Source organism: Camelina sativa, chromosome 14, assembly GCF_030686135.1.
Source record: "Camelina sativa cultivar CO46 ecotype springtype chromosome 14, ASM3068613v1".
Taxonomy (NCBI): domain Eukaryota; kingdom Viridiplantae; phylum Streptophyta; class Magnoliopsida; order Brassicales; family Brassicaceae; genus Camelina; species Camelina sativa.
Genome location: NC_141893.1, coordinates 6,757,356 through 6,771,869, shown reverse-complemented (window position 1 = coordinate 6,771,869; position 14,514 = coordinate 6,757,356). Strand labels below are relative to the sequence as shown.

The window sequence follows — 14,514 nt, the reverse complement described above, 5'->3', positions numbered from 1 at the left end:
CAGGCTCATACACGGCTCGTACATGGCCCGTATCCGTCCAAGACCATAAGACCCATAGACCACCTCCTTAGTCTATGTCGGTTTATGCTTCCTAATGTAATTGGGCTTTGCCCTTGACTATATATATATATATGTAATGTACCATTGAATCAATAATAATAAGACAAGAGATTCTACCCTTTGAACTCTCTAGTTTACAACACGTTATCAGCACGATTGCCCTAAAGATCTAGCTGAGTAAAACCCTAAAACCCTAACCGCCGCCATTCATCCTTCTTCCACCAAAACCCTAAAACCGCCGCCTCTTTCTTCCCTTATTCGTTTGAAGACTTAGCGGCTGTTCGGACTTGTGATCTGTTCGTGATTCAATCCTTGTTCGTGGAAGCTCCTGTTCGGCAATCAGTTCGTGTTCAAGGGCAAGCTAGGTTCGTGATCAAAGTTTTGTTGGAGTTCAGATCGAGGTTCGTGGTTCGTGATCAAGTGATATCTGAGGTCTTTAGCTCCCAGATCAAAACCGGTCAGACCCCTATTGGTGTTAAGGTAATATCAAAACTATTGGACACATATATTCGAACCTGATCCTAAAACTATCAAACCCTAAAACTTACAAGTACACAATCAAACAAACATGTTCTTAAGTTTTCAAATCCCTAAACTATAAAACTTTAAAATCGGATGTTTAGGGTTGCTAGATTGGTTGTAAATTGAACCATACACAAATTATATCAGGTTTAAAATCCGGTTGCTTGTTTGTTTGAAACCGTAGAACTAAAATCCCTAAAACCCGAATTGCTTAAGAGTAAAAGTTTAGGGCTGTTTGATTGTTTATTTGTTGCATAAGAACCCTAGAACTAGAATATTGAAATCGAATTTCATATAGAAAATATAAAGCTGTTTGTTCTAGGTTGAATCCGATTATGCATAATTATTTGCTAAAATCAAAACCCTAAAATCCTAATTTAAAATCGGAAATAATTTTGTGTTTGCATGAAAAGAAATTTGGATAACTTCTAAATTAATTATAATTATTATCTTAAAGGTTTAAGAAATATTTCCTAAAACTTTGTTGTTATCCCATGTTAAGTAAAAGGAAATTTTAAGAAAAAGGAAAATTGCTAAAACCTGAAATTGTGCATATTTCCTGTTCATACTAGAATTTGTCTAGGATTGTTGTTTCATGCATGATAAGCCACGAAAATTTGAGTATAAATAAGCATGGCATGGTTCGGTCTCAAATACCGCATGGCCTTAAGTGATTGGCATGGTTCGGTCTCAAATACCGCATGGCCTAATATTGATTGTATGGTTCGGTCTCATATACCGCATGCTAATGAATGGATGCATGTTCTGCTTTGTAGATGGCAAAGCTTAACAATCTCTCCTATGATACCCTTAATGTTTCTGGAGATAATTATTTGTAATGGGCATTAAATACTAAGATTAAACTGAAATCAAAGAACTTATGTGAGTAAATTAAGAATGATAGTGATTGCACTGAAAAATAGATATAAGGCGATCTTGTATATACGCCATGATCTTGCTGAGAGTCTCAAGAACCAATACCTTACAATAGAGTATCCTCTTGAGCTTTGGACAGAGTTGACAAACAGATATGGACACCAAAAGACGGTGCTCCTACCAAAGGCTCAATTTGATTGGAAAAACTTAAGGATCCAGGATTCCAAAACCGTGGATGAGTATAACTCAGAGCTATTTAAGATAGTCTCAATCCTTAAGTTATGTGGTAAGGAGGTTACTGAGGAAGACTTGCTAGAGAAGACATTCTCAACCTTTCACACCAATAACATACTGCTTCAGCAACAATATCGTGAAAAGGGTTTCAAACTTATGCAAGTCTCATCTCTTGTTTGCTGCTTGCTGAGCAAAGCAATGAGTTGTTGCTAATGAACAGTGAAATGAGACCTCCTGGTTCTTCCCCATTACCAGAAGCCCATAAAGTCGATTTGACATGGCAAAGAAAAATCTTAAAGCGCCTAAAGAGACTAAAGAGACTAAAGAGTCTAACTATGTCCATAGGGACAAGTGTGGCCGTGGCCATGGGAGAAGTGGACGTGGTGGTCCTGGTCGTGGGACCTATCAAGGACACAATTTTGGTGGTCAAGGCCGTGGAAACCGATTCGGCTTGGGCCATGTTAGAGGCCGCGGGTTATTTAAACCGCAACATAAGACCAAGTCCACTTGCCATAGATGTGGTATGGAGAACCACTGGGTAAAGACATGCAGAACTCCTAAGCACCTTGTTGATCTCTATCAAGAGAGTCTAATGAAAAATCCAGAAGCTAACTTGGTTCATCTAGATGGTGAAGGTGATTTCGACCATGAGAATGATGACCAGTTAGATTATGAAACCTCCGATTGTTTAAGAGAGGATAATTAAAACTCAAATGTGGTCTTGATTTAATTTTATATTTTATGCTTTGCATTTGATTGGATTATTATTTGGAATATTATTTATGGTTTAAATTCAATTATTTTACTTCTTTTAATATACTATTATTTGTTTATGTTTAAAACATAAATTCTTGTCCATTATATAAATGGCTGAGGACAAGAATATAATTGTGGTGGATAGTGGATTAAGCCACACAATTTTGAAGGATAAGAGATATTTTGCATAATCTCATTATGAAAAATGCCAATATTAGCATAATAAGGGTATAGCAAGTTTAAAGGCTACGGCCAGGCACTCATCTTGAACTAAGTGATGCCTTATATTCACGCAGCTCAAAGAGAAGCTTATTGAGTTTTAGAGACATTCGTTTGAATGGTCTACATGTTGAAACTAAGGGTGAAGGAAACCAAGAGTTCCTATACATTATTGAAATCATCCAAGGATCTAAGAAAATCCTAGAAGCTATACCCGCACTAGCCACTGGTCTTTACCATGCTAAGATTACTATGATAGAAGTTAATTTGGAAATGAACAAAATGTTCAATGAATAATTCACTTTATGGCATGACCGGATTGGCCATCCGGGTTCTAACATGATGCGTATGCTGATATTAAATTTAAATGGGCACACTCTTAAAGAGAGGAGAGTTATCCCTAAAATCTCACTTGTGTAGCATGTATACAAGGGAAACTCATTATAAGGCCATCACCAGAAAAATAATTAAAGAGATTTTCCACTTAAGACTATATGTCTAGATGATGCTGGTGAATTTACATCCCAAGCGTTTAATGAATGTAGTATGTCCATGGGGGGAAGTGTGGAACACCCTGTGGCACATGTCCATACACAAAATGGATTAGTTGAATCCTTCATTAAACAGAATCAAATTAATTGCTCGACCATTAATCCTAAGGTCGAAGCTTCTTGTGTCGGCTTGGGGACACACAGTATTACATGCAGTAGAGCTTATACGCATCAGGCCATCTAGTTAGAATAAAGAATAAATATTCGCCATCCCAATTATTAATGGGTCATGAGCCAGACATATCCCACCTAAAGATATTCGGGTGTGCCATTTATGTCCCAATTGCATCATCACAGAAAATAAAGATGGGACCTCAAAGGAGGATGGGAATATATGATAGATATGATTCTCCCATCATTGTTAAGTATCTTGAGCCAACTACGGGTGATTTATTTAAGGCCGGATACGCGTATTGTCAGTTTGCTGAATCCGAATTTCATATGTTGGGTGGAGAGAAAGACAAGCTGGTCAAAGAAATAATATGGAATCAAACATCCTTAAATTGGCAAGATCCTCGGACTCTAGCTTGTGATGCAGAGGTCCAGAAAATTATACATTTGCAAAGCTAGCTAATTAATTGCCAGATTCCTTTGCTGACCCACATAGAGTAATGAAATCGTACATACCATCTTGTAATGCACTAGTACGTATTGATGTTCAGAAGGAACACAATAATCAAGTTGCTATAGAGTCTAAGCCACGATTGAAACGAGGTAGACCATTAGGTTCCAAAGATAAGAACCCTCGGAAATCTAAGAAAAGTGCAAATAAATCCGGGGTTAAGAAAATGATAGACATGGCCGCGGCAAATCCTAAGGTACCAAATGAGGTTTGAGACACTGAACCTCAAGGTCCTGAAGGTATTGATAATAATGAGATCTCAATAAGTTATATCATGTCTGAAATTCAATGGAACAGAAAAGATGTCGACATCGATGAAATATTTGCATGCAAGGTAGCACTTGAAATAAATGAGGATCATGAACCCACATCTATATTAGAGTGCACTCAAAGTAAAGATTGGCTAAAATGGAAAGAAGTCATTGACGTGGGGTTAAACTCTTTAAAGAAGAGGAATGTGTTTGGTCCGATCTTAAGGACACCATTCGATATAAAGCCAGTTGGACATAAGTGGATCTTTGTAAGAAAAAGAAATGAGAAGAATGAAATCATGAGATACAAAGCACGGCTTGTAGCACAAGGATTCTCTCAAAGACCAGGAATAGACTATGAGGAGACATACTCCCCTGTGATGGATGCAACAACATTTCGGTACTTAATAAGTCTGGCTATAAGAGAAAAACTGGATTTGCGGTTAATGGATGTTGTAACCGCATACTTATATGGTCCACTGGATAATGAAATTTATATGAGATTACCAGAGGGTATTGAGCTCAAAGATAAGAGTGGTTCTCGAGAACAGTACTGCATAAGGCTGAACAAATCCCTTTATGGACTGAAACAAAGTGGTCGAATGTGGTATAATCGATTAAGTGAGTACTTAGCTAAAGAAGGCTATAGGAATGACCCAATCAGTCCATGTATATTTATAAAGAAGTTTGCAAACAAAGGGTTTGTAATAATAGCAGTGTATGTGGATGATTTAAACATCCTTGGGACCTCTGGTGAAATTGCCCAAACAATAGAATATCTCAAGATGGAATTTGAAATGAAAGACCTAGGCAAGACAAAATTCTGTTTTGGATTACAGCTTGAGTACATTGGTAATGGAATCCTTGTGCATCAAATGGCATATACAGAAAAGGTACTCAAGAGGTTTAATATGGACCAAGCTCACCCATTGACCAGCCCAATGGTTGTTAGGAGCTTAGACTTGGATAAAGATCCATTTGGTCCAAAGAAGGCCGATGAAGAAGTTCTCGGACCTGAAGTGACATACCTCAGTGCTATAGGAGCGTTAATGTTCTTGGCTAGCCACACTAGACCGGACATATGTTTTGCCGTGAACCTCCTAGCAAGATTTAGTTCTTGTCCGACTAAAAGGCACTGGAACGGTGTTAAACATGTTCTTCGTTACCTACAAGGAACGACAGATTTTGGTTTATTTTATACTAACTATAACAAAGAAAGGTTTAGTTGGTTTTGCTGATGCAGGTTATTTATCGGATCCACATAATGCAAGCCGTGAGTGTGTATGGTTGAGGTCGATGACTCAACATATCAGGACAGATTGTGACATGGCCGAAGATAAGGAACCAACAGTCATACATGAGGACAATACCGCTTGCATCGCACAACTTAAGGAAGGATACATCAAGGGAGATCGGACGAAGCATATATTACCCAAGTTCTTCTTCACGCATGAATTACAGAAGGCTAGAGAAGTTCAAATGGTACAAGTTCAATCTTGCGACAATTCAGTTGATCTCTTCACTAAGGCATTACCGACAACAACATTCAAGAAGCTCATGTACCAAATTGGAATGCGGAGGATTAAGGACTTAGAGTGATGCTTGGAAAAGGGGGAGCAATGCGTGTTGTACTCTTTTTCCTTCACCATGGTTTTGTCCCACTGAGTTTTCCTGGTAAGGTTTTAATGAGGCAGCACCCCCTAGCGTATTGCATCGATCCCTTAGCATCGACATGGTTATGTCATCCAAGGGGGAGTGTTATAAACCACTTAACAGATGGACTCCATAACCAGGCCCATACACGGCCCGTACATGGCCCGTGTCCGTCCAAGACCATAAGGCCCATCGGCCACCTCCTTAGTCTATGTCGGTTTATGCTTCCTAATGTAATTGGGCTTTGCCCTTGACTATATATATATATATATGTAATGTACCATTGAATCAATAATAATAAGACAAGAGATTCTACCCTTTGAACTCTCTAGTTTACAACAGATACACAATTTTTTAAAATATAAAAATCAGTTGTGTTATAAAATCAAATCTGATAAAAAAAAAATCATAAATTTAACTTGACGTCCAGGCGAGGCAAATCAAACTGATGACCTCACATATCCTAAACCATTTTCTTTGACCACCAGAAAAACGAAACAATTTATAATCATGAATTTAACTCGTGTTCATATTTAATTGGTCGCTACCACCTTTGTTTTCGTGTTTTTTATTTAATGTTTTCTTATTCTTCATATTCTTTCTTGTTATTTTCATTGTCAAATTTTGTGTTAATTGTCATCGTAACTTTTACCGTTTGGTTCTTCGTTATACTCTTTTTCTTCTTCTTCCTCGTCAACTTCTTCGCATTCTTCCACTGAAAACCCTTTTTTAGACTACCACACAACTTGTTAACCTATCAAACTCCAAGAACAAAATCATTTCTTTTCTCAAAAAATTTGTGAAATTCATGATTACATATGTTTAAAGTTTTAAAAATTTAGTATAGATATAATATTTTAAAATTTCTATGGAGGTTAAGTAATTGTTATATTTTAAAACATTCTATGAAGTTTAAATATTCTTAATATTTGAACCTTTTAAAAGTTTTAGATCCACGCGTTTAGAAACTTCTCAAACCAAAATCCTTACTTGGTTTATAATATTTTAAAAACATAATAAAATATACTAATAAATATTTATTTAATATGAATCATATGATATATAGAAATATGAGTACACTATAAGAACATATTAATTATAAATAAATAATATTAATTATATTATATCATCAAATAATATCAACCGTATCATATAATCAAATAACCGTAACCGTATATAACAGTAACCGCTTGAACCGTAACCGTTTAACCGTTTGTTAAACGGTTCTGGTTAAAGTTACAAAAATTTCTAACCATAACCGATGGTTAATAAACCTTAACCGTGACAACCGTAACTCTGGTCATGCCTATGTATAGCTAATAAAACATGTGTGTTTGTCATCCATCTTTCTTCTTTAAACCTCAAAATTTGACTCAAACATCAAATTAAGGACTTGCGATGTCAATCCTTCTTCCTTAGACCCAAAAATAAAAAATTAATGAAAGAATATCAACTCATCTCTAAAATCATACACAAAAATATGTTTTACAACTCATAAGAAATAAAAGGCACAAATGTAGATAAATAAGATAATTTATGTTTTGCATCAATATTTATAATATTTTAAACTTTTAAAAGGTTTCGAAATATAAAATTTGAACGTTTTTAAATTTTTCAATATTTATAATATTTTAAACTTTTAAAATTTAAAACTTATAATATTTTAAATCTTTTTAAAAGCTAAGAACTTTTAAAAGTTTTAATATTTATAATATTTAAACTTTAAATTTTTTAAATATTATAATATTTTTTTGAAACTGTTTAAAGTTTTAATTTGATCAAATAAAAAACCATATCAAACCAAATGAAACTTTTAAACTTGGGTGCCTGATAAATCAAGCTTTCATGCTTATTCGTTGTTGGAAGCATATTAATCTTATTTATACTGGTTTCTGAACCATTGTCTAAAAATTTTCTAGCCGATGTGGGATATTGTGCTTAGTTCTTTGATTTCCATAAATTTAAAATTTTCCTTTTTCTAAAAAATTCTGTAAATTTAAAAAATGTTAATAAATGACATGTCAAATCATGATCGGTTGTTTAAAATAATTCTTAATATAGAAAATTCTGGAAATTGTATAAAATGTTAATAAGTGATATGTCAAATTTCTATTGGTTGTTTAAAATCCTATGTGGACGGCTTTAGGAACTTATAGCTCCTACTTTTTATTAGTATAAATTTTATAAAAAAAAAAAATGAAACTTGATTATAAAGATCATGTTGTATAAGTGTAATTAACAATTTTATATAACTCGAAATTAATTAGTTTTGAATTTTGAAACAAACTTTTGTCAATTAGTTTGAAAAAGAAAGAATTTTTGTTTATTAGACTTAAATAGAGTAAACCACTCAGACCTTCTCCATCGGTAGTCTCATAGAGGGGTTCATATTGTTTTGGAGAAAAAAAATAATTCAGAACAAAAGAAAAAAAGCTAAGGGAGGTTGTTATATAGTATACTCATCTTTGTTCTAAGAGGCGCTACGTGTCGTTTTTGCGTTGTCCAAAAAAAAAAATACAAAAGGGAAATTTTTTTATGGGAAGCTCGATTTTTATTTACTTTCGTCTCTCTCTCTTTCTCTGACGATCAGAGTTCCGAAACAAGAAAAGATGGAATTTGGAATCGAAGGATCAGGAATCAAGGGAAGGTGTTTGGACGAAGGATCTGGAGATGCGTAGCAGAGGCGATTGACTCGGCAGAGGCCAATCGCGATAGATAGAATCTGCTAAAACCCTAAATAGCTTCACCGCCGTTTGTTATTCTTTCTCCGCGTCGTGTTCTCTATAATCTCATGTGCAGACTTCTTCGATTTGAACTTTGTTTTCCTGAAAAATCTTTTAAGATTTATCTCTATCTTCCGTTGTTTCCGTTCTATCGTGCACCATAGAAGAGATAGGGGGCTGACCAGAATTAGTCAGGATTTAATGGGTTTTCTTAATTGTAATTGAGTTGTTTGATTTGTTTAGGTAATAAGGATCAAAATGGAGCTCAGTTCAGAAAAGTTAATTGGGAAATCTGCGAAAACTGCTGCTAAAATCGAAAAGGTAAGTTTACTCCTTCATTCAGCTCAGTGTGGATCTTGTTTGATAAACAATGTTTGTCCCTTTTTTAGCTATCAAATATGAGTCCCTTTTTTTCAAGGCTTTTCCTGGCTTGAATGACCTGGTTTTTCATGTTTTGCTGTCTTTGTGATCTTTTATTTGCTTTTCAAAACCTTCCTTTATGTTATTTTCATAATGTTTTGCTCTTTCTGATATTTCAGAATCAATAAAGGTAACAAATGAAGCTTTTTTCTCACCTTTATGGATTTTGCTAGAAGGATCTCTGTTACACTTGCATTAAGAAAAAAATTGATCTAGAGCAGTTAGAATCATAATCACAGAAAATCATTTTGATTCCCAACTTGATTTTTAATGTCTTAGGTGGCATCAAAAACCGAGTCAAACAAAAATGCATGCAACGCTATCCTATATGAATGCGTTCAAACGATAATGAGCATTGAAGAAAACGGTGGCTTACGAGTCCTTGCAATCAATATCTTGGGAAAATTCTTGTCCAACCGAGATAATAACATCAGGTTTTTATCGAGTACCACCATTGTTTGAGTTTTCTGTAACCTTATCTCTTGACATCTTATTATTGATCAACAGTAATCTTTCAATTTTTATTTGCTATAATACCGATAATTATTGATTCACTCAATTATGTCTAGTTTTCCGTGATGCTTTTTTTGTTTTTATTTTTTTTTTCTGCTTGAATGAGCAACTCTTATAAAGACAAAATAAACCAAACATTTTGACAGTATTGTGTATGGATGTGGAAGTATAAATGTGTGACCTTTGAGTGAGTATACATTGAGAACAAAACAATGTTTGTCCCTTTTTCAGCCTTTGTGACAAGATCAAACGTTTATCTTTAGAATGTGGTTACTTTATCTAAATTAGAAACCATTTTGTTCAGATGATAAGTTTCTTTATTTGCTTTGGCTATGTTTACTTTTGATTTTCTCTTGAATTTTGCTTTGACACTTGGAATGTGCAGCGTTATGATATTGTGAATGGAGCTACTGACGTTGAAGGGGCTCCAGAGGATACTAAGATAGACCAAGGAGACGACAAAACTGCATAAGGTATACTCTTTGCCTTTGTTTCTGGTTGATACTTTCTTGTATTGCTCCATAGCATGTTTTGTTTTGAGATGCTTCCAAGGAACTGCGTAATCTTGTGTTGACCTATGCTCCAACTTGGGTTCTGTTTCTTTGTTCTCTCTCTCAGGACAGAAATTGATTGGTATCTTGGAAAATGCTTAACTCAGAAGATTCTTAAGAAGAAGCCTAAGAAAGGTGCGAAGAATGCTAAGCCAATTACCAAGACTGAAGATTGTGAAAGCTTCTTCAACTTCTTCAATCCTCACCAAGCTCCTGATGATGACGAAGACATTGATGAGGACACAGTGTATGATATCATTTGGTTCCAAAACATGCCTTGTTTTGAATATGTTTGATCAAAATTTCTTCTAAAGCTTAATGTTCTTGGTGCAGGCTGAGGAACTTCAGAATCTAATGGAACAAGACTATGACATTGGGTTCGTATTCTTGAATAAAAACTCTTTCAGTCTAATACTTTTCCGTTTATCTTTTTACCTACTGCATAAAAGCGTGAGCTAGCATCTTTTATTGTGAAGTTATACATTTCTTAATATCTGATTAAAGTATTCCTTGCTTACTGCAGTTCTACGATCCGGGAGAAAATTATACCTCATGTTGTCTCATGGTTCACTGGTGAGGCTATTGAGGGAGAGGAGTTTGAAATAGACAATGACGATGAAGATGATATTGATGAAGACGAAGATAAGGATGAAGAAGATGATGAGGATGAGGAAGAAGAAGACGACGAAGATGAGGAGGAAGAAGTAAGCAAGACCAAAAAGAAGGTCCTCTACTGAATTCCTCTGTTTTTTTTGTACCTTCTTGTCATGAAATTACCTTGAGGTTGGTTACTAATTTTTTGAAATTGTTCATCATAACCAATCAAAAGTTTCTTATTAATCCTTATATGTTTAAACATTTAAATTACTTCTATTCTATTTATAAATTTTAAATTTAAATAAATTATATTTTCAAAAATAAAAAATCCAAATTTAAATCCTACCATTAGAGGAGATAATTTTAATCAAGAGGTCAAAGTTTCTTATTTTTTAAAAAGTACACAATTAATTTATAAAAAATTCAAATAGTGTATAATATCCCCAATATATGAACCCCCAATAATCTTGCTATGAGAGAAGCATTACAAAAATATGCCGAAGCAAGTGATTAAATCGGGAAGCCGACCACCGTGGGTTGGTTTATCGGCGGCGGTATGGCTCGAAATCGCCGCCGGAAACGCTTTTAACTTCCCGGTATACTCTCATGCTCTGAAATCTGTGTTGGGTTACAATCCAGCAACAGCTCACCATCCTTGGAGTTGCCAATGATGTCGGAGAGAGCGTCGCTTTGCTTCCTGGTTACGCCTGTAGCAAGCTTCCGCCTTGGATGGTCCTCTTCGTCGGTGCTTGTGCTTGCTTCTTCGGCTATGGGCTCATTTGGCTTTCCGTTACTCTGACTCTTCCTCGTCTTCCCTTTTGGCTGGTCAGTCAAAGTTTTCACCTTTTTCTTTTAAAGTTTCTGAATTTAGCCTTATCTGATGCATATATGTGATTATGTGAACCACTTGATTGTTAATTGATTGATTGAAACTGTCTTCTTTTGGATGCTTTTAACTACTCATGAACAACATTGAATCCATCCATATAAAAAAGTGATCTTTTTGTTCACTGGAAATTGCAGTTGTGGATGGCACTGATTGTGGCTACTAATAGCAATGCGTGGTTTGGGACAGCAGTTCTAGTGACGACGAATATGAAGAATTTTCCACTCAGTAGAGGCACTGTTGCCGGAATTCTCAAAGGTTATTCTGCAATTGGTGGTGCGGTTTACACTGTGATATATAATGTGTTTCTTGATCAGTATTCTACGAAATTACTGCTGTTCTTGGCTCTCGGAATCCCGGTTATCTGTTTCTCGATGATGTACTTCATTAGACCATGTGCTCCTGCTTCTGGAGAGGATTCATCTGAGCATGTCCATTTCGTTTTCACTCAAGCCATGGCTTGTTTAGCTGCTCTCGTTGTTCTAGTCATCACTGTGGTTGGCAGTTTGATCTCAGTAAGCAGTAGCGTTACATATTACACTGGTTGGTTTAGTGGTTGTTCTACTAGTGTCTCCTCTTGCAATTCCTGTCAAGATGACATTTATCCGGAAAAAGTCTTTGAAGAAGCCGAACCCTCTTGTCGAATCTGCGGAAGGTTTAGATCAGGAGGCAGGAGAGAGTAATCAAACCAACCCGTTGTTGAGACCCTCTTCATCTCTTGGGAGTTTCATTGAGATAGAGGATGATGATGCTTCAGATATACAGACCCTTTTAGCTGAGGGAGGAGGAGCAGTTGAGAAGAAGAGAAGACCGAGGAGAGGAGAGGATTTTAGAATGAGATAAGCTTTGGTCAAGGCTGATTTCTGGCTTCTATGGTTTCTTTATTTTCTTGGTGTTGGCTCTGGTGTCACAGTTTTAAACAACTTGGCTCAGGTTGGGATTGCAGTTGGCATTGAGAACACAACAGTCTTGTTATGCCTCTTTAGTTTCTTTAACTTTGTTGGCCGGCTTAGCTCAGGAGCCATCTCAGAGCACTTTGTCAAGTCAAGAGCAATGCCGAGAACCGTGTGGATGACATTAGCACAGTTTCTAATGGTACTTGCTTTCATTCTCTACGCTCTCTCTTCAACCGCCACTCTCTATCCCGCAACCGCGCTTCTAGGGACATGCTACGGGTTTCAGTACTCTCTCATGGTTCCTACAGCGTCTGAGCTCTTTGGACTCGAACACTTTGGCATCATCTATAGTTTCATGATTCTAGGAAACCCAATTGGTGCAGTTCTCTTCTTCGGTTTACTAGCTGGTCGTTTGTATGATGCTGAGGCTGTTAGACAAGGAAGCTCAACTTGTTACGGACCAGATTGTTTCAAGCTGACTTTCATGATACTGGCTTGCGTCTGTGGGGTTGCCGCAATTCTTGGCGTGATTTTAACTGTTAGAATAAGACCGGTTTATCAGTCTCTATACGGTTCAAGATCTTTCCGGTTACCTCAAGAGTAGTGTAGTGGTATCACCTGAGGCAGGTTTTAGTTGTCGTGGTTATGTGTGTACACACTTTTTTCAGAAAGACAGAGTAAAAAAGTAGTTAAAAAAAGCTGTAAAGAAGTTTTTGACTGGAACAGAGACTTAGGCCAAAAGCAAAGACTGAAGAGACAGACTCATTACAAAGACCCACACACACTCACACACACCTGACACCTCCACTCAACCCTAATAGTTAATTAACCAAAAAAAACCCTAATCACACACTTCAACACACAAAGGCCAAAAAAAGAATGAAACTTAAAAAATCCATGGTGGAAGAAACCTAAAACATCATCTCTCACCATCAATCTGATACCAAGATTACTAGGTAGGTTTGAGATTCTGAAACATAGAATCCCATCTGACATCTTCGAAACAAGTATCTTGATCATAAAGTAGTTTCTCATCCTCGCAACTGTAATCAAAAACCATGGGACTTGAGAAGCTATCGAGTCTACAAGGAGTCCCATTGGTCAAGAGCAACCTCTCTTGCTTCTCAAATCCGCCATTCCCATTACTCGGCATCACAGATCTCTTGTTCCTCTTCATAAACCCGCCTCTCCACTTACTAATCCCGCTGCTAGTCTTCTTCTTCGACGGCACCAACACCAGAGCTCGAGACGACTCTTCTTCGCGGCGGATCCAGGCGCGTACGTGATCCGAGAAACATTTCCCTGTTTTCTTGATAGCAACCATGAATCTGGATATCGATCGAGAGGTGAGCGGAGGAGCGTTCTTGCGATCTCGGCGAGCGAGTTTGAGAATCTCGAGACGGTGTTTAGCGATGGAGATTCCCATGCTCTGAAGAAACTCGTGGTTGAAGTAAGCAACGTCTTCGAGTTCGAGCTCGTTCTGGGAGAAGGAGATACCGTATTCGTGGATTAGAGAAGGTTCAAGGTTTGTTCTCGAGAGCCATAAGAACCAATCTTCCATTGAACAAGGTTTTGTGTGTGTTTGTGTGTTCTGTTTTGTGATAAAGATAGTATATATATAGAGAGAGACAGGTGAGTGAGGGGCGTTTTTGACTTTTTAGAAAGTAGCGGGCTTCGTCGTTAAGGTAGTTGAAGCGTAAAGATGGACTCTATATTTTATTAAAGTGAGAAATTAAAATGGGTCACAAGTGAAATAACATACAAAATTTACGAATACGCACACAAAGTATTGATTTTTGTGCATATAAGTAAAACCCATGCTTGTTTCTTGTTTGAGTAATTTCTGAAGAAAGAAAAAAATAAAGATGTGAGTGTGGAGGGAGAATGGGGGAGAGTGACCATCAATTACGGTGTGGGGAAAGGAGCAAAACCAGTGGGATCTTTACTTTTTGTTTATGGGTCACTCTTGTTTAATCTTATTGTGCCATTTACTTTTGTCGTTTAACATGCATGTAGTAGTAGTATGTCAGTCAGTATAATACTAGTGTTTTTGGAATCTACTTTTGCTTTGCTTTTTTTACAAACTAAATTATATAATTCGCTAGGAAATTAATTACAAGAATCAAGTGAAGGATTAAAAAGCACAACTCTGTTATATAAAATATGCACTGGGGGGTTTAAGGG

General features: G+C 36.5%; 3 protein-coding genes and 1 pseudogene across 3 annotated transcripts; 3 read left to right on the top strand and 1 right to left on the bottom strand.

Moving 5' to 3' along the window:
- The first annotated feature begins 9,977 nt into the window (after window positions 1-9,977).
- LOC147927900 (nucleosome assembly protein 1;3 pseudogene) lies at window positions 9,978-10,688 on the top strand (annotated as a pseudogene).
- A 181-nt stretch (window positions 10,689-10,869) lies between these two features.
- On the bottom strand, window positions 10,870-14,236 carry LOC104740260 (uncharacterized). Its single transcript, XM_010460808.3, has one exon. The coding sequence runs from the start codon at window positions 13,889-13,891 to the stop codon at window positions 13,283-13,285; it is 609 nt and encodes a 202-aa protein (XP_010459110.1). The 5' UTR covers window positions 13,892-14,236; the 3' UTR covers window positions 10,870-13,282.
- Window positions 11,043-12,277, top strand: LOC104740261 (protein NUCLEAR FUSION DEFECTIVE 4-like). The gene is made up of 4 exons (XM_087485935.1): window positions 11,043-11,144; window positions 11,188-11,373; window positions 11,572-11,938; window positions 12,003-12,277. The coding sequence occupies exons 1-4, from the start codon at window positions 11,043-11,045 to the stop codon at window positions 12,275-12,277; spliced, it is 930 nt and encodes a 309-aa protein (XP_087342061.1).
- LOC147927899 (protein NUCLEAR FUSION DEFECTIVE 4-like) lies at window positions 12,488-13,071 on the top strand. Its single transcript, XM_087483002.1, has one exon. It carries the CDS (start codon window positions 12,488-12,490, stop codon window positions 12,932-12,934), a length of 447 nt encoding a protein of 148 aa, XP_087339128.1. The 3' UTR covers window positions 12,935-13,071.
- Window positions 14,237-14,514: the final 278 nt, after the last annotated feature.